At 36.2% G+C, this 21,487-nt stretch overlaps 1 protein-coding gene across 1 annotated transcript in view; it reads right to left on the bottom strand.

Moving 5' to 3' along the window:
- Positions 1-21,487, bottom strand: part of CATSPERB (cation channel sperm associated auxiliary subunit beta) — a 132,066-nt gene that overhangs the window by 18,863 nt on the left and 91,716 nt on the right. Inside the window, exons 16-21 of the mRNA XM_059056492.2 lie at positions 21,277-21,431; positions 15,463-15,653; positions 10,828-11,160; positions 4,108-4,247; positions 1,750-1,947; positions 905-1,015 (exon numbers count right to left, since the gene is read on the bottom strand). Coding sequence (XP_058912475.2) covers positions 905-1,015; positions 1,750-1,947; positions 4,108-4,247; positions 10,828-11,160; positions 15,463-15,653; positions 21,277-21,431 — 1,128 coding nt within the window. The remainder of the gene's footprint in view (positions 1-904; positions 1,016-1,749; positions 1,948-4,107; positions 4,248-10,827; positions 11,161-15,462; positions 15,654-21,276; positions 21,432-21,487) is intronic.

The following is a 21,487-nucleotide window of genomic DNA, read 5'->3' as shown; positions in this document are numbered from 1 at the left end:
ATCTTCCCAGACCGGGACACGAACCCGTGTCCCCTGCATTGGCAGGCGGACTCTCAACCACTGGGCCACCAGGGAATCCCTGCACCGGGTCTTTATTGCGGTACGTGGGATCTTTAGTTACATATGCATGCGGGCTTCTTAGTTGCGGCATGCACGCAGGACCTAGTTCCCCTGATCAGGGATCAAACCCAGGCCCCCTGCATTGGGAGCTCAGAGTCTTACCCACTGGACCACCAGGGAAGTCCTGATGTATTTTTCTTTTGAGCCTAGTGGTTTCTCTCTGTTCTACCTCGCTCACCCTGACTCCAGAGAGGCAGAATGCTGCTGGGGTTTGGTTATTTTCTAGGTGGATCCTCGGCAGGAGTTCAAATGAGTCTATGTTGGAGCAAACACTCTTCTCTCCTTTTGGACATCATTCCTTTCACAGAGCTGTGAGATGGGTCTGAGGCCCCTTTCATTTAAAAAACAATGTTCACTCTACCTATGCTCTTTGAAATTCAAATGGGAGCTAGGGAGAGGTCAAGGGGAAAGAGTCCATTTAGACTTCTTGGTTCCAAAACTGTATCCAGGACTATCAGTAAGAGAAGAAAAGGCTAAAGTAGTAGGAGGAAGAACAGGGATAGCAGTAGTAGTAGTAGTAGTAGTAGTAGTAGTAGTAGTAGTAGCAGTAGCGGTAGTAGTAGTAGTAGTAATGAGGGAGGAGGAGAGGGAAGTGGGGGGAGATGGAGGGGGGAAGGGAAAAGGGAGGGGGAGGAGGAGAAGAAGTAGTGATGTTATCAGGGCAAAATATGCTTAATGCACCTTCTCATTTAACCTCCACAGCTAGGTCTGTCCATCTGTAATTTTACTGAATGATTTCTTGAATTCAAATGAATACTAGTATATCTGCAGAAAAAATATTTACCTTTGACTTGTGAAATAGATTTCTTGGTATGGGTTTGCTAGGATCTGCATGATAAAAATTATCTGTAAGTGGAATAGCTATTCCCATATTAGAGGGAGGCCTGTAGTTTATCTGAAAATGATTAAACAAAGTTAGTGTAAAGTTCATTATTATTTACTAAGTCTTTCATTTAAAAATCTTGATTTTCCAGAAAAGCATTGAAAACAAATATTTCACTTTCAGCTCCTGGTATTTAAGTAAATTTCTCTTTCCCCAGCACTCCCTCAACCCATGGTCATACAACTTGGACCTTGTAAATAAGTGAAAAAATTTTAGAACCTAAAGTAGTCATCATAAAGTCAATGCAATAAAGTTTAAACACCTTATAAAGAGGCTTAGTGACATATTTAGTAAAGAATTCTTCAAGTTTGGTTATTTGTCACAAAGAAAATTATAAGTAATAAGTTAACAAAGATATTTTTTAAAGAGTCACAGAGTCTGACAAGGCAAAAATTAAAATTGTTATTACATTGAAATGGGACCTGTAAGATATATCAGCTCAGGATGAGAATGAGTCAACTTAAGGACAAATAACTGTATATATCGTGAAAGCCCAAGATTATGCTACCATAATATAGCATAAAATGTGATATTAATAATGATAAGACTAAGTTACCAAGAAAAATCATTATTTCAGAAAGTTTTCACATTTTAGTCATCATATCCTCAAAATGACATGAGGATTGAAAACTAACTGGGGTGTTTTGAGCATTTCATGAAAGAAACGTTAAGACCGAATGGCCAGCCGATCATACAATAGTAATCTATCACTGGTACCCTTCAAACAATCTGCTTAGGTTTCTTACTGGCAAAACTTTGATCATATTAAAACCCTGACTGTCCATGTGAACTCCACTGATCCAGTCTTCCAATGGGATAATTTCACTAGGAATGTGATGCATAGACTTGAGATAACTACAGCTGCTTTTCAACGTTGGCACGAATGTTGTAACAAGACACTCAGTCGATGCTCCCCAGACAATAAACGCCAGTGAAGTTGAACCCTGGAAATATCCAAATAAATGAAGATTATTCAAAGTAACTGTTATCGGCTGAACTGTGTCTACTCCATATGTTGAATCCTAACCTCCAGTATCTCAGAATGTGATTGTATTTGGAGATAAGGCCTTTAAAGAGGCAATTAAGTTAAGATGAGATCTTTAGGGTAGGCTCTAATCCAATATGATGAGTGTCATATAACAACAGGAAATTTGAAAACAGACACACACAGAGGGAAGACCATGTGAAGACACAGGGAGAAGACAGCCATCGGCTGACCAAGGAGAGAGGCCTTAGAAGAAACCAACCTGCTAATGCCTTGATCTTGGCTTCTAGCCTCTGGAACTGTGAGAAAATAAATTTCTGTTGTTTAAACCACTCAGTCCATAGTATTTTGTTATGGCAGCCCTGGCAAACTAGCACAGTACCCAAGTAAAGAATACAGAAAATGAAAATAAAAAGAAATAGAAAAAGAATGATAATAGAAAACAGAAATAGAATCATAAGTTTTATCATAATGATCTGTTTGAGGATAAATCTTAACAGAAGACATATTCTTTTCCAGGAAGAAATACATTCCAATCTAATTGCCTGTGGGTGACACTTGGAAATAAGAAAGGATCAAGTGTTTATTATTAAATAAACACTATTATTGGATGTATTTGGATGTAAATCCAACTTAGAATGGTAAGGCTTCCCTTATTCACTGATGAGCATTGACATCTGCCTGGATAATATGAGTAAAATAACTTCCATTGGTATACATTTTGAAAAGAAGATACTCACTTAGCAATCACTGCACAAAGATATGTTTTTAATAGAAATTTAGGTACAAAAACCATATTTGAACCTTGCATGATATTAAACATTCAACAAAATTTGATAAATTCTGTTTGAAATTTTTAAGTACTTCTTGAAATTAAAAAATGTAGAAATACTAATAATTTTACTGATATAGTAGACTCTAGTAGTTTTGCTCCCATCTCTGTACTCTGTAAGCCATTAAAAATAATCTATTTTTAATGAATTTTTGCTAAAACACATTGAATCAGAATCTAAGCAGGGTTCTACTATTAAAGGAAATTTGGGGTGGGAGGAGGGGGGTGGCACAAGTTCAATAAGAAATAAGGAAGTAAACAGAAAAATCTAGAATACTGGAGATTCTACAACATAACTGATTCAATTACTACAATTCAATGGCAGGGGAAGAAAATGATGTCATACCTACCTTAAACTAAAAGAAACTTAAGAGATTAATAAATAACCACATACTGTGTGACTTTTGTTTGTATCCCAATTCAAACAAACCAACCCTAAACATTTTTTTTGAGAAAATTGGGGGAATTTGATTATGGACTGGGTTTTATAAGATACCAAAAAAAATTCATTTAAAAAATTTCAGGGTTGATAATGGCATTCTTGTTATGTGAGAGATAATACACATTTTTTTTGAGATATGTATGGAAGCATATAGGAGTGAAATGACATGATGTCTGCTATTCATTTAAAAGTATGTCAGAATATAAACCAAAAAAAATTAAATAGAGATGATAAAACAGAAGTATCAGAACCCTGACTATTATTTGAGAAATAGGTATATGGAAATTCTTTTGTCTATATCTGAAAATTTTCATGATAAACAGATTGTAGAATTTGCAGAAAAATATTTATTGACACAAAAGGATTAAACTATATAATTTAGTGGAAGGAGCAAATTTTTAAAACTGTATATACAATGCTCTCCCAGTTTTAGGGGGAAAAAAAGGAAAATACTATAAATTCATAGTGATTGAGCATTTTCTATGTGCCAGACATTGTTTTAGATGGCTTACCTGAATTATCACATTTAATTCTCAAAACAATCCTATGAGGTAGGTATTATTAGTATCACTTCCATTTTATAGATGAGGAAACTTAGAGTAAAGCAACTTTCCTAAGCTCACAAAAACAGTACCAGCAGTGAAAACTAACTCAGGTAGTCTTTTCCAGAGCTCACTTTTTTAATCTTTATCACATACAGCCTTTTTGTAATTCCCAAAATGTTAAAAGTGTGTAGTCATCCTTGATAGGTAGGATTATGCATAATTTTTCCTTCTTTTTCTTAGTTTATATTCTAAATTTTCTATAATCAATAGATATTTTTTAATAATTAAAGAAAAACTTACTTGACGTAAAGTTTTGCTGGCTGCAGAAATTTCCATTAGATAACTATCAGTATCATCAAAATGGCCTTCAGCTTTAACTTCCAACAAATTTGGGTTTCCAACGATTACTTTCAGTAGTGGGATTTCAAGTGTTTGAACACCTTGGGAAACAAAGCCAAAAGTGAACATGAAATCATGAAAATTTTAAGCAATTTCATAATGACTGGCTGATCAGAATTCTAGAACATCTACAGAATCTATTTATACAGAGTTAACTTTAATAGTTCTTAGAAAAATTTAACTTTGCAAATACTTTCTCCTAATTTTTTTCACAGAAATATTGCTCCCCTCCACCCCTCATTCCTCAGTCAGATTCTCGAAGGCAGTCACTTGGATGGTCTTGGTCATACTGAGTTGACTAACTCAGTAGAGAAACAGAATACATGCTCAATGTAAAGGGCTGTCAATCAGTTGCTGCCAATAGAAAAACCCTAGGCAGTTAACACAATATGTCATTAGGCCATTTCCTGCCTTCAGGGCCCCTGTTTGCAACCTCTCCATACTGAGAAATTTAATGGAAAGAGAGATTTGAGAGACCATGTAATCTAATTGCCATTTTACTAATTAGTAAATCAGAGCTGAGTAGTATATAAGTTGCCTCAAGCCTCAGCTCTAGCAGTTTCCTTTAAACCAAAGTGATCTGGCCAGTGCTTCCTAAACTATAACTGGGGATTTTGTTAGAATGCCAATTCTGACTTAACAGTTCTGAAGAGGGGGCTGAGATTCCACATCCTGTCCCCTTCATACCTTTATTGAGGTATACTGACAAATAAAATTGTATATTTTTAAAGTGTATAATGTGGAGATTTGTTGTACTTATACATTGTGAAATGATTACCACAATTAAGTTAATTAATACAGCCACCACCTCACATTGTGTGTGTGTGTGTGTGTGTGTGGTGGGAACACTTAAGATCTACTCTCTTAGCAAATTTCAACTATACAGTACAGTATTATTAACTATAGTTATCGTGCTATGTATTATATCCCCAAGATATTTATTTTATAACTGGAAGTTTGTACTCTTTGACCAACATCTGCCCATTTTCTCCATTCCCCAGCCCCTGGCAACCAGCACTCTATTTCTATGAGTTAGACAATTTTTTTTTTTTAAGATTCCACATATGAGTGAGATCACACACTACTTGTCTTTCTCTGGCTTATTTCACTCAGTATAATGACTTCCAGGTTCATCTATGTTGTTCATCCTTCTTTTTTATGGCTGTATAATATTTCTTTGTGCATCTATATCACATTTCTTTATCCATTCATCTGTTGATGGACCCTTACGTTGTTTCCATACCTGGGCTATTGTAATGCTGCAATGAAAGTGGGAGTACAGATACCTCTTCAAGATACTGATTTTGTTTGCTTTAGATATATACCCAGAAGTGGGATTGCTAGATCATATGGTAGCTCTATTTTTAACTTTTTTGAGAAACTTCCACACTATTTTTCATAGTGACTGAAAAAATTTATATTCCTACCAAGAGGGCACAAGGGTTCCCTTTACTCTACATCCTCACCAGCACTTAACTGTCTCTTATCTTTTTAATAACAGCTATTCTAACAGGTGTGAGGTGATATCTCATTATAGTTTTGATTTGCATTTCCCTGATGATTAGTGATATTGAACACCTTTCTATATACCTGTTGGCCATTTGCATATCTTTGGAAAAATGTCTATTCAGGTCCTTTACACATTTTTAATTGGATTGTTTGTTTGCTATTGAGCTGTATGAGTTCCTTTTATATTATAGATACTAACCCCTTATCAGATATGATTTGCAAATATTTTCTCCCACTCTATATGTTGCCTTTTCTTTTTTTTTAACGTTTTTATTGGAGTATAATTGCTTTATAATGGTGTGTTAGTTTCTGCTCTATAACAAAGTGAATCAGTTATACATACACATATATCCCATATCTCCTCCCTCTTGCGTCTCCCTCCCTCCCACCTTCCCTATCCTTCTAGCTGGTCACAAAGCACCGAGCTGATCTCCCTGTGCTATGCGGCAGCTTCCCACTAGCTATCTATTTTACATTTGGTAGTGTGTATATGTCCATGCCACTCTCTCACTTTGTCCCAGCTTACTCTTCCCCCTCCCCATATCCTCAAGTCCATTCTCTAGTAGGTCTGCGTCTTTATTCCCATCTTTCCCCTAGGTTCTTCATGACCATTTTTTTTTTTTAGATTCCATATAAATGTGCTAGCATACAGTATTTGTTTTTCTCTTTCTGACTTACTTCACTCTGTATGACAGACTCTAGGTCCAACCACCTCACTACAAATAACTCAATTTCGTTTCTCTTTATGGCTGAGTAATATTCCACTGTATATATGTGCCACATCTTCTTTATCCATTCATCTGTCGATGAGCACTTAGTTTTCTTCCATGTCCTGGCTATTGTAAACAGAGCTGCAATGAATATTGTGGTACATGACTTTTTTTTTTTTTTTTTTTTTTTTGTGGTATGTGGGCCTCTCACTGTTGTGGCCTCTCCCGTTGCGGAGCACAGGCTCCGGACGCACAGGCTCAGCAGCCATGGCTCACGGGCCCAGCCACTCCGCGGCATGTGGGATCTTCCCAGACCGGGGCACGAACCCGTGTCCCCTGCATCGGCAGGCGGATTCTCAACCACTGTGCCACCAGGGAAGCCCTACATGACTCTTTTTGAATATGGTTTTCTCAGGGTATATGCCCAGTAGTGGGATTGCTGGGTCGTATGGTAGTTCTATTTGTAGTTTTTTAAGGAACCTCCATACTGTTCTCCATAGTGGCTATATCAATTTACATTCCCACCAACAGTGTATGAGGGATCCCTTTTCTCCACACCCTCTCCAGCATTTATTGTTTGTAGATTTTTTGATGATGGCCACTCTGACTGGTATGAGATGATATCTCATTGTAGTTTTGATTTGCATTTCTCTAATGATTAATGATATTGAGCATTCTTTCATGTGTTTGTTGGCAATCTGTATATCTTCTTTGGAGAAATGTCTATTTAGGTCTTCTGCCCATTTGTGGATTGGGTTTTTTTTTGATATTGAGCTGCATGAGCTGCTTGTAAATTTTGGAGATTAATCCTTTGTCCGTTGATTCATTTGCAAATATTTTCTCCCATTCTGAGGGTTGTCTTTTGGTCTTGTTTATGGTATCCTTTGCTGTGCAAAAGCTTTTAAGTTTCATTAGGTCCCATTTGTTTATTTTTGTTTTTATTTCCATTTCTCTAGGAGGTGGGTCAAAAAGGATCTTGCTGTGATTTATGTCATAGAGTGTTCTGCCTATGTTTTCCTCTAAGAGTTTTATAGTGTCTGGCCTTACATGTAGGTCTTTAATCCATTTTGAGTTTATTTTTGTGTATGGTGTTAGGGAGTGTTCTAATTTCATTCTTTTATATGTAGCTGTCCAGTTTTCCCAGCACCACTTATTGAAGATTGACTTTTCATTTTGTTTTTTGTTTCCTTTGCTGTGCAAAAGTTTTTTAGTTTGATATAGTCCCATTTGTTTAGTTTTGCTTTTATTTCCTTTGCTTGTGGTGTCACACCCCAGAAAAATCATTGCCATGACCAATGTCAAGGGGGCTTTTCCTTTATGTTTTTTTTCTAGGATTTTTATGGTTTCAAGTCTTACATTTAAGTCTTTAATCCATTTTGAATTAATTTTTGTGAGTGGTATAAGATAGGGGTCCAGTTTTATTCTTTTGCACATGGCTGTCCAGTTTCCCAACACCATTTATAAAGGAGACTATTCTTTTGCCATTGGCTCCCTTGTCAAAACTTAGTTGACTGTGTATGCATGGTTTTATTTCTGGGATCTCTATTCTGTTCCATTGGTTTATGTATCTGTTTTTATGCCATTACTGTAATGTTTTGGTTAATATAGCTTTGTAATAGAGTTTGAAATTAAGAAGTGTAGTTACTTCAGGTTTGTTCTTTCTCAACATTGCTTTGGCTACTCAGGGTCTTTAATGTGAATACACCACATTAACAGAATGAAAGATAAAAATTATTATCTCAACAGATATAGAAAAAGCATTTGACAAAATTCAACATCCATTCCTGAATAAAACTCTCAACAAATTAGGTTTAGAAGGAATGTACTTCAACACAATATAGGCCATATGTGACAAGTCCATAGCTAACATCATACTCATACTTATCATACTCAAGCTTAAAGCTTTTCCTCTAAGATGAAGAACAAGACAAGGATGTTCCCCCTCACCACTTCTATTCAACGCAGTACTGGAAGACCTACCCAGAGCAATTAAGAAAGAAAAAAGGCATCCAAATCAGAAGGGAAGAAGTAAAATTGTGTCTATTTGCAGATGACAGAATATTATATTTAGAAAACCCTAAAGGCTCTACCAAAACACTGTTAGAATAAAAAGGTTCAGCAAAGTTGCAGGATAAAAAAATCAATGCACAAAAATCCGTTGTGTTTCTATACACTAGCAATGAACTAGCTGAAAGAGAAATTAAGAAAACAACCCCATTTATAGCACCATCAAAAAGAGCAAAATATTAGGAATAAATTTAACCAAGGAGTTGGAAGACATGTACACTGAAAACTATGACACCAGTGAAAGAAACTGAAGATGACACTAATAAGCTGAAAGACATCTCATGTTCATGAATTGGAAGAATTAATATTGTTAAAATGACCATACCACCTAAAGCAATCTATAGATTGATTGTAATTCCTATAAAAATTCCATTGGCATTTTTCACAGAAATACAAAAGAAAACCCTAAAATTTGTTTGCAACCACCAAAGACTGCATTTCTAACAAGCACCCAAGTGATGCCAATGAAGCTGGTCCAGGGACCACATCTTGAATAGCATGGACTAGGTTTTTCTTCAAAGAGGCAACTGAGTTGATTTGCTGATTATTATTTGTTTCTTCAAACTGAACAAGTTTAAAATATAACATATTAGTTGTTAAATACAATTAAAGCTAAAATAGTTAGAACATTTGGGATTTGTACTGGAATACAGAGAAATAACAAAGGAACAGAATTTTTAAAACCCAGAAATGGTCAAAATAATAGGTAAATTGCATTGTTTTTTAAAATCAGTGAAGAAAAAATACATTATTCAATAAGTGATGTTGGAACAACTACCTAACCACCTGTAATACACCAAAACAAAGTGTAGATAAATTAAATAATTAGATGGAAAGTTAAAGCCATAAACTTAAAACCCTAAAATTATTTGAAGGAAATATGGACAGTTAGTCATATAATCAAAGAGAAAGGACTCTAAGGGTTTCAGAAAGACGTTTTTTCAGGATATTTAGTCCACAATACTGACAGAAATAGAAATACATGTCTCCAATTTTTTTCAAAGCCTATAATTTTCATTTTTATAAATTGCACTTGGTTATGTTTTTCAAATAAGCATGTTTTTTTAAAATAGTGTTTTGTGTTTTCATTATGGTTCATATGCTTTCTTTTATCTCTTTAAGAGTTTTACATATTTTATACTTTATAATTGTTTTTATAGTGTCTTTCTGATTTTTCCATTAACTCAAGATTAAAACTTTGTTTCCTATGCTTGTTGAGTTTCTCTTATGTTGGGTCATTTCCTTACATGGTTTTAAAATTCTTTTCCTCAATTTATGTTCATGAAGATTGATTTTTCTGTGGAATTCCATGTTACCTTGTTTATGAAAGTATTCCTACAGAGGGTTTTGTGCTTCCTTATGCTGGGACCCAGGCATTGTAATGATGTCTCAGTTTGGGATTCTTGTATTTGGTGGGTAGTGTCTAGGTGTTACACAGTCTTGAATTTTGGGTTTTTTACAAGAAATTCTTTGAGTTCCATGGAGATGACAATCTCCCTACCTCTTTCTTTGAGTTGTTGAGTAGCATTTTCCTTATCCTCTCTTCACCCTTCACGATTTGATGGTTCCAGCTTTACTTAATGTTCTCATTTCCAACTTCCTACCACAAGGTAGAAATGTCTAAAGGTCTACATCGTCTACCAATGCTTTGGCATTAAAATTCATCCCACTGCCTATATGGCCTATGTCAGAGCCTCAAAACCTTCCAGGAGCCACATATTAGCTAATTTTTTTGACTTTGAGTTCCCTTTTCATTTCTGTTAACAGGATTTTCTTTTTTCCCTTCCCTTCCTTCCATATTTTTCCCTCAATTTCTAGCTCAGTAACTTACTAAAATTTTTTGTTTTATTTCTTTCCAGTATGCCATCTCCCCAACATTTTTAGTAAGTTTTATATTAGTTTTGTAATAAATAAATACCTTGCAAAATGGAGAAAAGTATAGAATTCTATTTAAAAGTCTTTTTTGGGGCTTAAAATAAATACTTGAAATAATTATAACAACACAAAGATAATTATAATGTTTTCTTTTCAGAGGGCAGCAAAAATCTAAACTAAAATCCTGTGTATATTTGGGCTGGTAATTTAAGCTCATTTATAAAATAACGATTATATTCTAGCCTTTTAGGGTTGTTATAAACATTAAATTTTTAAATGAATTTAAAAATCATTTAATACAGAGCTTTGCATAAGTGCTCAATAACTAGAGCTAATACTGTTATTGGTAGAATGCCACCTACTACAGAAACCAAAGATAAATGAAATATCAGAGTATATTTTACATTCAAGAAAAGCAATAACATCTCCTTTTGATATTTCCCAATAAAAATAAACTTACCTTTTGTATTAGGTATGGCTTTAATTTTTAAAGTATGAGATTTCCCCAGATCAATGTATTTCAGGACATTGAGGGATAGTGAATCATCATGTTGTTGAAACCAGTAATTACATGGTTTTGAATGTATTTTCCATGTTCGTCCATCTCTTTGTCCAAAGTTGTATAAGAACCAGGAGCCTTTTAGAAAGGTCATATTGTGGGGTACTGTTTCAGGCATGGTAGCGATAGCTAAAGCAGTCTTATTATCTAAAATCCTTGTGATCAGGAAGCTGCTGTAACCGGGAATCACCACAGTCTTTTCTATATCCGAATCTTGAAATGAGGAAGTAACACCTGAAGCTAAAACAGGAATGATTTGGTATAAAATAAAACAGCCAATGTTCTCCAAGCAATACTGGTGGACATAACTGAGGAATACACTAGTTGAGTTTTTAAATTATGGTCTTAACTAGAGGACACATTTGCCAGATTTCAGGTTATAATTAAAATTATTTTGTAGAAAGTGTATTGTAAATATGCCAAGCACAGTTTTTACTGTGAAACTAGTTCTATAAAATTCTCAGCAGAAAAAAACCACACAGGGCTAAGTAATTATAAAAAATCTGATTTCTTTACCATAGAACTGGTAAGAGCCTTAATAATCCAGGGTCTTTATTGTGATTTTATAAGAGAAGGATAATGTAGCTAGTGTTTTCCCTAGGGCCATCTGCCTATTACATAGCAGATGCTCAATAAATATTTGTTGAATAAATGAATAATTGATTGCTTAAGAAGAGCATGAAGATTTAGAAGAAAAGAGGCTTGAGGGCAGGACCATAAGGAACACCATCACGTAAAAAGGGGAAGGAAAAAAAACTCCACAAAGGAGACAAAGAAGAAATGATTGGAGAAAATCCATCAGAGAGGATATGAGGGAAGCCAAAAGATGGTTGTTTGAAGGAGAGGGAAGTCATCATTTTTAAATGTTTTTGAAACATGTCAACAATGATACTCACCTCGTTCTGAAAAAATAAGTAGTAGTCAGAAGAGAATAATTCCCTTTATTATGCACACACGCTCTAATTTTTCCCATTTCAACAAACCAACAAAAATCCTTTCCTACATTCCCTCCAACTACCACATCATTTTTCTCCTCCCCTTCATTGTGAAATTCCCTGAAAGGGCTGCCTTTATTCACTATCTTCAATTCCTCACTTCTCATAAGTTTTTAAACCTAACCCAATCAGACTTTTGTCTACATGACTCCACCCAACAACAGCTTTTATCAAGGTTACCAATGACTTGACACAGATCCACTGGGCAGTTTTCTCTCCTCATTTTACCTCATCTCTTGGCAGCATGTAGCACAGCATCATTCCCTTCTTCTTGAAGTACCTTCTTCACTTGCTTGCTTTCTTTTTTTTTTTTTTTTTTGGCGGTACGCGGGCCTCTCACTGTTGTGGCCTCTCCCATTGCGGAGCACAGGCTCCGGACGCGCAGGCCCAGCGGCCATGGCTCACGGGCCCAGCCGCTCCGCGGCACGTGGGATCTTCCCGGACCGGGGCACGAACCTGCGACCCCTGCATCGGCAGGCGGACTCTCAACCACTGCGCCACCAGGGAAGCCCTTCACTTGCTTTCTGAGACATGCTCTCTCTTAGTTCTTCTCCTAGCAGACCGTCTGGTCTTCCTGTTCTCTGACCACTAACTGTTGGACCTCAGACTTTTTCGTTTCTATACCTACACTAGCTTTCCCAGTGATCTCATCTGATCTCATAGTATTAACTATCATATATGCTGACCACTTGATTCACCCCCCCCCCTTTTTTGAGATATAACTGATATATAACATTAGTTTCAGGTGCACAACACAATTTGATATTCGTATATATTTCAAAATAATAACCACAAAAATCTAGCTAACATCCATCACCACACATAGTTACAAGTTTTTTCTTGTGAGGAAAACTTTTAACATCTACTCTCTTAACAACTTTTAAACATACAATGCAGTGTTAGCTATAGTCACCATGTTTTACATTACATTCCTATGACTTATTTATTTTATAATTACAAGTTTATATCTTTTGATCCCTTCACCGAACTCCCACCTCTGGCAACTGCCAATCTATCCTGAGTTTATTTATTTGTTGTTTGCTTGTTTTTAGATTTCACATATAAGTGACATCATACAGTATTTGTCTTTCTCTGTCTGACTTATCTCACAATAATGCCCTCAAAATTCATCCATGTTGTTGCAAATGGCAAGATTTCCTCCTTTTTTATGGTTGAATAATATTTTACTGTATATATATATATATATATATATATATATATATATATATATATATACACACACACACACCAAATTTTCTTTATCCATTCGTCTATCAATGGACACAGGTTGCTTCTATATCTTGGCTGCTGTAAATAATGCTGCAATGAACAAGGGGGAGTATATATCTTTTCAAGTTAGCGTGCTCATTTTCTGTGGATAAATACTCAGATGTGAAATTGCTTGATCATATGGTAGTTCTATTTTTAATTTTTTGAGGAACTTTTATGTTGTCTTCCACAGTGACTGCACCAATTTACATTCCCACCAACAGTGCACAAGGATTCCCTTTTCTACACATCCTCCCCAACAATTTTTATTGCCTGTCTTTTTAAAAAATATTTATTTATTTGGTTGCACTGAGTCTTAGTTGCAGCTCCAGGGTTCCTTAGTTGTGGCTCACCAGCTCCTTAGATGCAGCATAGGGGCTCCTTACTTGTGGCATGCGAACTCATAGTTGCAGCATGCATGTGGGATCTAGTTCCCTGACCAGGGATCGAACCTGGGCCCCCTGCACCACTGCACCACCAGGGAAGGCGAAGGTATGTATTTACTGGTGGATAAATACACACCTGCACCAAAGAATGTATATGTTAACATGTTAAGGCCAAATACATACCACCTTATGTATTAAGGTGGATAGGTATGTATTTATTGGCAGTTTGTTAATTGTTTCCTAGGTGTTTTATACTTTCTCTGTTCCTTTCTTCTTTTGCTCTCTTTCTTTGTGATTTGATGATTTTCTGTGGTTATCTGTAGTGGCTTAGATTCCTGTTTGTTTTGTGTATCTACTATAGGTTTTTGCTTTGTGGTTATCACTGGGCTTACAAAAAACAACTTATATTTATAATAGTCTATTTTAAATTGATAACAACTTAAGTTTGAATGCATTCTAGGGCTCTACATTTCTACCCCCCCAATTTATGTTTTTGATATCACAATTTACATATTTTTATCTTGTGTATCCATTAACTAATCATTGTAGTTAGTTTTTTTACTACCTTTGTCTTTAACTTTCATACTAGCTTTATAAGTGATTAACTACCACATTTACAACATAAGATTATTCTAAATTTTACTATATATTTGCCTTTACCGGTGAAATTTATACTTTCACACATTTTCCTATTACTGATTAGCTCTCTTGTGTTTCACCTTAAAGAAATTCCTGTAACAGTTCATGTAAAGCCAGTCTAGGATGATGAACTCATTTGGTTTTTGCTTGTCTGGAAAACTCTTTATCTCTCCTTCAATTCTCCATGACAATGTTGCTGGTAGATAGATATACTTGGTTGGCAATTTTTTTCTTTCAGCACTTTAACTATATCATATCATTCTCTTCTGATGTGCAAAGTTTCAGTTGAAAAATCTGCTGATAGTCCTATGGGGGGGTTCTACTGTATGTAATGAGTTATTTTTCTCTTGTCATTTTTAAGATTCTCTTCTTGTCTTTAACTTTTGACACTTTAATTATAATGTGTCTTGGTGTGGGTCTCTCTAGGTTCATCTTATTTGGAAGTCTATAGGCTTCCTGGATCTGGATGTCTGTTTCTTTCCCCAGGTTATAGAAGTTTTCAGCCATTATTTGTTCAAATAATTTTTCTGCTCCTTTCTCTCTCTCTTCTCCTTCTGACTGTTCAAATGTATTTCTCCAGTCCAGAGGTCTTTCCTGAATTCCAGATTTGTCTTTCTATATATCTACCTTATTTCTTGGATGAGTAACAGACATCTTACATTTAATATGATCTCTCACCTGATTATTGTAATAGCCTTTTAACTGATTTCTCTGCTTTCCTTCTTGCCCTCTCTCTGTCACATGCCCAGTCTGTTCTCAACAGAGCAGCTAGTTCAATCATGTCACTTTCTGCTCAAAACACTCCAAAGGCTTGCCATTTACTCAGAGTAAAACCCAAATCCTTATAATAAACTATACTAACTTTTGCTATGTATCTATCATATAATCCTTTGAAATAGAAATATGCTACATGACAGTGATTCAAAATTATTTCATTATGTAGGGTAAAGTCTTGACTTCTTGACTTTTCTCACTGTTTCTGAGCACCGTTTAAGACAAAAAAAATCATATTATAGAAATAAATGATAGGTGTTACTATTGATGAAATATCAATGAAATGATAGCTAGGTTTCATTATATTAGAAATAAAGAATTCCTCCAGGAATCTAAGTATATGTAGACTTCTGTAGATTACCAATTGGACTAAATTTTGAAATCTATTGTTCTATAAAAGAGCATGAACACTTTTCCCAAAAGATAATTTCTCATTTTCCCTAGCCATCAGAGAGATATATTACTACACTTACTTTGTAATTGAAGACTAAGCTTATAGGAGAAATTTCCAGCTTGATTAATGGAAAGGGAACTAGACAAACAAGAGCTTTCATGCACTTCCTCTATTCCAAAAGGGTCTATAATTTCTGCAATAACTGACGACAAAAATCCTTCAGGAGTGTTATGTTGCAATATCTTTCTTATGTAAGCGGTTCCAGTTTTCCTAAAAACAAACCAACAAACATCATGCAACTTGGGTAAAACAGTGGCTTAAATTAGCAAGTTCATAACCATATAATTTATAAATAAAATTTACCACAAATGGCTATCAAATGAATATTTGAGTAACATTTGTTCAACCTCATTAGTAATCAATGAAATGTCAGTTACAGCAATGGGATATGATTTTTCACCTATCAAATTAGGAAAGGTTTTAAAAGACAGTGTTTAATAGTGATAAGAATTTAGTGGAGATATGCACTAATGGGATTGTAAACTGGTACAAGATTCCTAGAAAGCAATTTGACATTATGCATTAAGAGCTCTAATATTATTTTTTCACCCTCTGATTCCATAAATCTACTGATAAGGCTCTATCCTAAGGAAAGAACTTGAAACATAGAGGGGGAGAAAAGCTTTCCATACAAAGATGTTCATCACAGCATTATGATAAAAGTTAGAAATAAAAATGCCAACAATAGGAAAATTAAGTAAATGATAATACCTGATCTACCTAGGCAAAATACATGTATTAAAATGCTACTTACTAAGAGTTTTTAATTACCTAAGGAAAGTGGTCACTGAAAGAAGCATAGTGAAGAATATTGAAATGCATGTTGTAAAGGACTAATCAGTAATTCATCAAGGTGTTAACAGTCATGATTTCAATTGTCTTCTTTATATTTGCCTGTCTTTTAGGAAATTTCTACAGTGAGCATGTGCTTTATAATCAAGAAAAACCATTTATTTTTAAAATGTTAAGCTAAGATATCCATGTGCAAAAAATAAATCTACACAGAGACCTTACACCCTTCACAATTTAACTTAAAATAAATTACAGACTTAAACATAAAATGCCAAACTCTAAAACTCCTCGAAGAGAACATAGGAGAAAACCTAGATGAACTTGGGTATGGCAATGACTTTTTAGATACAACACTAAGGACACAGTCTATGAAAGAAAAAAATTGACAAGCCATACTTTATGAAATTAAAAACTTCTGCTCTGTGAAAGACACTGTCAAGAGAATTAGAAGACAAGCCATAGACTGGGAGAAAATAGTTGTGAAAAACATATCTGACAAAGGACTGTTATCCAAAATAAACTGTAGGGGAGGAATAAAACCTCTTTTTCCTCTACCCTCCTAGGTTCTGTGCCTGGGACCCTAGAAATTAAACTGATGAAAGCCAGATTAACAATAAAAAGTGAACACTTTATTAATGTGTGTCATGCTTACACAGGGGAGACACCTCAGTGATGAGTACCTCAAAGGGGTGGTTAGAACCTGGAGCTTGCCTAGCATCTTAATAAAGAACAAAACATTTGTGGAGAAGTGACAAGACAAAGCAAAAGGGGCTAAGTCTTTTAGGGGTGGCAAACAGTGAAAAAGTAAATATATGGGAGAAACTATTGGAAGATAAGGGTTGTTTTTAGTGATACTTGTTAGGCAGATTCCTCTCAGTGTCTCTGAACTGGTAAGAGTCTCCAGTTGTCTCTGGTGATTAGGAATCATCCTGCCTTTCTTGGTAGAGAGGTGGAAGGCAAGGGATTTTTTCATATGTCTACTTCTTCTTAATTGCCTTAGGCTAAAAATAATCTTTATGCCAAAGTGGTATATTTTGGATTGCCATATGCCAATCCCCTATAACACAAACAACTCTTAAAACTCAACAGTAAGAAAAGAAACAGCCCAGTTAAAAAGTGGGCAAAAGGTCTAAATAGACACCTCACTGAAGAAAACATGCAGATGGCAAATAAACATATGAAAAGATGCTTATATGCATCATATATCATTGGGAAATGCAAAATAAAACAACAATGAGATACCACTATACACTTATTAGAATGGCAAAAGTCCAAAATATTGACAACACCAAATATTGGTGACAATGTAGAGCAACAGGAACTCTCATTTATTGCTGGTGGGAATGCAGAATGGTACAGCCACTTTTTTTTCTTTTTAATTTAATTTTATTTTTTTAACATCTTTATTGGAGTATAACTGTTTTACAATAGTGTGTTAGTTTCTCCTTTACAACAAAGTGAATCAGTTATACATATACATATGTTCCCATATCTCTTCCTTCTTGCATCACCCTCCCTCTCACCCTCCCTATCCCACCCCTCTAGATGGTCACAAAGCACAGAGGTGATCTCCCTGTGCTATTTGGCAGCTTCCCACTAGCTATCTAATTTACATTTGGTAGTGTATATATGTCCCTGCCACTCTCTCACTTCGTCACATCTTACCCTTCCCCCTCCCCATATCCTCAAGTCCATGCTCTAGTAGGTCTGTGTTTTATTCCCGTCCTACCACTAATCTCTTCATGACATTTTTTTTTCTTAGATTCCATATATATGTGTTAGCATATGGTATTTGTTTTTCTCCTTCTGACTTACTTCACTCTGTATGACAGACTCCAGGTCTATCCACCTCATTACAAATAACTCAGTTTCATTTCTTTTTATGGCTGAGTAATATTCCATTGTATATATGTGCCACATCTTCTTTATCCATTCATCTGTTGATGGACACTTAGGTTGCTTCCACATCCTGGCTATTGTAAATAGAGCTGCAATAAACATTTTGGTATTATGGTTTTCTCAGGGTATATGCCCAGTAGTGGGATTGCAGGGTCGTATGGTAGTTCTATTTGTAGTTTTTTAAGGAACCTCCATAATGTTCTTCATAGTGGCTGGTACAGCCACTTTGAAAGCCACTTACCATATGATCCAGCAATCAAATTCCTTGGTATCTATTCAAATAAGTTAAACACAAAACCTGAACAAGGATGTTTATGGCACCATTATTCAAAATTGCCCAAACTTGGAAGCAACCAAGATGTCCTTCAGTAGGTGAATGGATAAAAAAATGGATGTGGTACATCCAGACAATGGAATGTCATTCAGTGGTAAACAGAAATGAGTTATCAAGTCATGAAAAGACATGAAGGAAGCTGAAACGCATATTACTAAGTGAAAGAAGCCAATCTGAAAAGCTACACACTGTGTGATTCCAACTATATGACATTCTGAAAAAGGCAAAACTATGGAGACAGTATAGATGTCAGGGGTTAGTGGGGATGGATGGATGAATAGGCAGAGCAGAGAGGACTTTTAGGGCAGTGAAAGTATTCTGTATGATATTAATAGTATAAGGTGGATGGATACATGTCATTACATAATTGTCAAAAGCCATAGAATGTACAACACCAAGAGTGAACCCTAAAGTGAACTATGGGCTTCAGGTGACTGATGATGTGCCAATACAGGTTCATGGATTGTAACAAATGTACCTACATTATACTATAGTATAGTGTCCTACACTATGGTGTAGGACATCAATAGTGAGGGAGGTATGTGTGGAGAGGGGGTATATGGGAACTCTACTTTCTGATCAGTTTTGCTGTGATCCTAAAACTGCTCTTAAAAAATAAAGTTTATTACCGTAATTAAAAAAAATTAACCTCTTTGTATCTGAAGTCATTGACCAATAGCCAGGCTATTACTGAACCTGTCTTCCCACTTCTCCCACCACTGGCGAGGTAAATGAGCCTCTTGTACTCAAGTGTCTAGGATGGCTCTTGGGGGTAATCAAGCTCCAGTCTTCCAAGAGAGGTAAGAAGTCAGCTTTTAAAGGAGGGAATGGGGTTTGGGCAATGAAGGATGGGCTTAAAATTAGGAGTCAGGGAGTTCCTGAGGTGGAAAGGAATATCTGTTGAGGGGGGAAAACACTGCAAAAAGACAATCACCATCAAACTTAACTGCCTGTAATGCTAAGCTCCCATTCCAGTACCCATGCTGTTTCCCCAGCCCACTGCCCTCACCCCATGCCAATGAAACTGCTTTAATCAAGGTTACTACAGCCTGGAATGTTGCCACATCCAAAGGTCACTTCACTTCTTTGTTCTTATTTTACTCAGTCTCTCAGCTGCATGGGTCACAGTGGTCCACTACATACTTTCCAAAACACCCACCTCCCTTGGCTTATAGGATCCAACATTTCCCTGGTTTTTCTTCTATCTCACTGGCTGCTCTGTCTTCGTTTTCTTGGCTGGGGCCTCCTCTTCTGCCTAACCTCTCTTCCTGGAGGGCCCAAGGCCTTTTCTTCTCTACAGACATCCATTTATACAGGAACAACTGCCAAATGAAGAGCTCCTGCTCTGACTTTGTGTGCTATGCATTAGTACATCCATGCAACTGCCAACTTCACTTGGGTACCTAACAGGCATTTCAAAATTAATATTTCTAATATGGAACTCTCACTCACTCTGACTAACTCTGCATTCCTCGTCTCATAAAATGACAGCATGATCTACCTAGCTGCAAACCAAAAACCTAGATAGTTCTTGATTGCTCTCTTGCTAATACCCTCACCAGGCAATCTGTCATCAAATCCTGTCTTTTCTCAAGTGCACCTGCTTCAACCACCTTCATTTCTCACCTGTATTACCTCAATAGCTTTCCAAGGGGCCTGGAAACTTTGACTTCTCATTCTGTCCTATACTTTTCACAGCAGAGCGATCTTTTCAAAAATAAAAATAATTTCACTCTCCTATCTAAAACTCTCCAATGGCTTCCCCTGGCACCAAGAGTAACACGTAAACTCCTCATTAAGCCTCACAACAGTGAGAGGGGCCCGCGTACCGCAAAAAAAAAAAAAAAAAAATTAGGATATAAGAAATTGATATTAACGTTGAGATGACGTTAATCATATGTTAATTTTAAAGAGTGATTCTCTATGTTTTCTACGAGGACATACCTATGTAAACATACACTAACTGATCTGGAATATCACACATCCAAAACCCATCAAAAGCAAATAGTTCTAGGTGATCACAGATACTTTTCTCAGAAGCTGAAGGTTCTACAGTCTTTGTGGAAGAAAACCCTAATGCCAGCATTTGCTATATTATGTTTGATTCTTGTCCCCATCTCTGTCTCTGAGTGAGCTGTCCCGTAGAGCTGGAGTTGTTGGCTATGGGACAAGATCCTAGCTGACAGCCCAATGCATGTATAATAGATAGATTTCAACCTGGTGGAACAGGGCTCATCACTTTGGAGATAGGTGAGTTTCTGGTAATCTGAAACTGTTTCTTTTCTGGTTGTTAGATGTGGGGGTGAGGGGTTATAGAATTTATATTGTTTTTCAAAGAAAGATTTTAGGCCTTAAAGGCAGCTTTCAGGGTCCCTAGCTCTTGCCAACATCTTCGAAGTAAGTGTTCCTCAGAACTCTGCATACCTTGCCATGCAGTATTTCATGCGGAATGGCCTCCTCTACGTTAGATGTGCTTGTCTTTAGGACATATGACAACTGCCATGGGAGTGAACTCAGAGGATAAGCAGTATCCAGTGTAGCCCAGACAGTTTTGATACTCAGGACGACAAACACACATTTCTTTAGCTTGGCCAGATGGTGCTGTTATAACTGGCCCCGTGTTTCTCAAACTGGGGCATTGTGCAAGGCACCTTAGAGTCTATAAGTAAATGTATTTGGCCTTGTGAGGCGTCCAAAAAAGCCTTACTCTCCTTGACTAGGAAAATTACTCCAAAAGATAGGCTCAAAATTTAGAATATCGATACTGGTGTGCAATCTAAGTAAAATGTGAAGATAATCAGTACCTACCTGGAGTGTATCAATTTTCCAAGGTGAATGTCATTGAATTTCTTGGTGTATATACTTTCCTTCGGTTCATTCTTGGGCACATATGCATAAAAGATCATTTCATTTAAGGTGATATACTGTGGAGCAAGGACAGTCTCAAAGCCCATGTCAGGAGCCTGGAACACGAAAAAAGAAAATATTGAATTTAAACGAGTTTATATTTCCATTATGA

The sequence above is a fragment of the Kogia breviceps genome, chromosome 3 (genome assembly GCF_026419965.1).
Source record: "Kogia breviceps isolate mKogBre1 chromosome 3, mKogBre1 haplotype 1, whole genome shotgun sequence".
NCBI classification, from domain to species: Eukaryota; Metazoa; Chordata; class Mammalia; order Artiodactyla; family Physeteridae; genus Kogia; species Kogia breviceps.
Note: the sequence above shows the minus strand (reverse complement) of the source record. Positions and strands in the feature narration are given on the sequence as shown.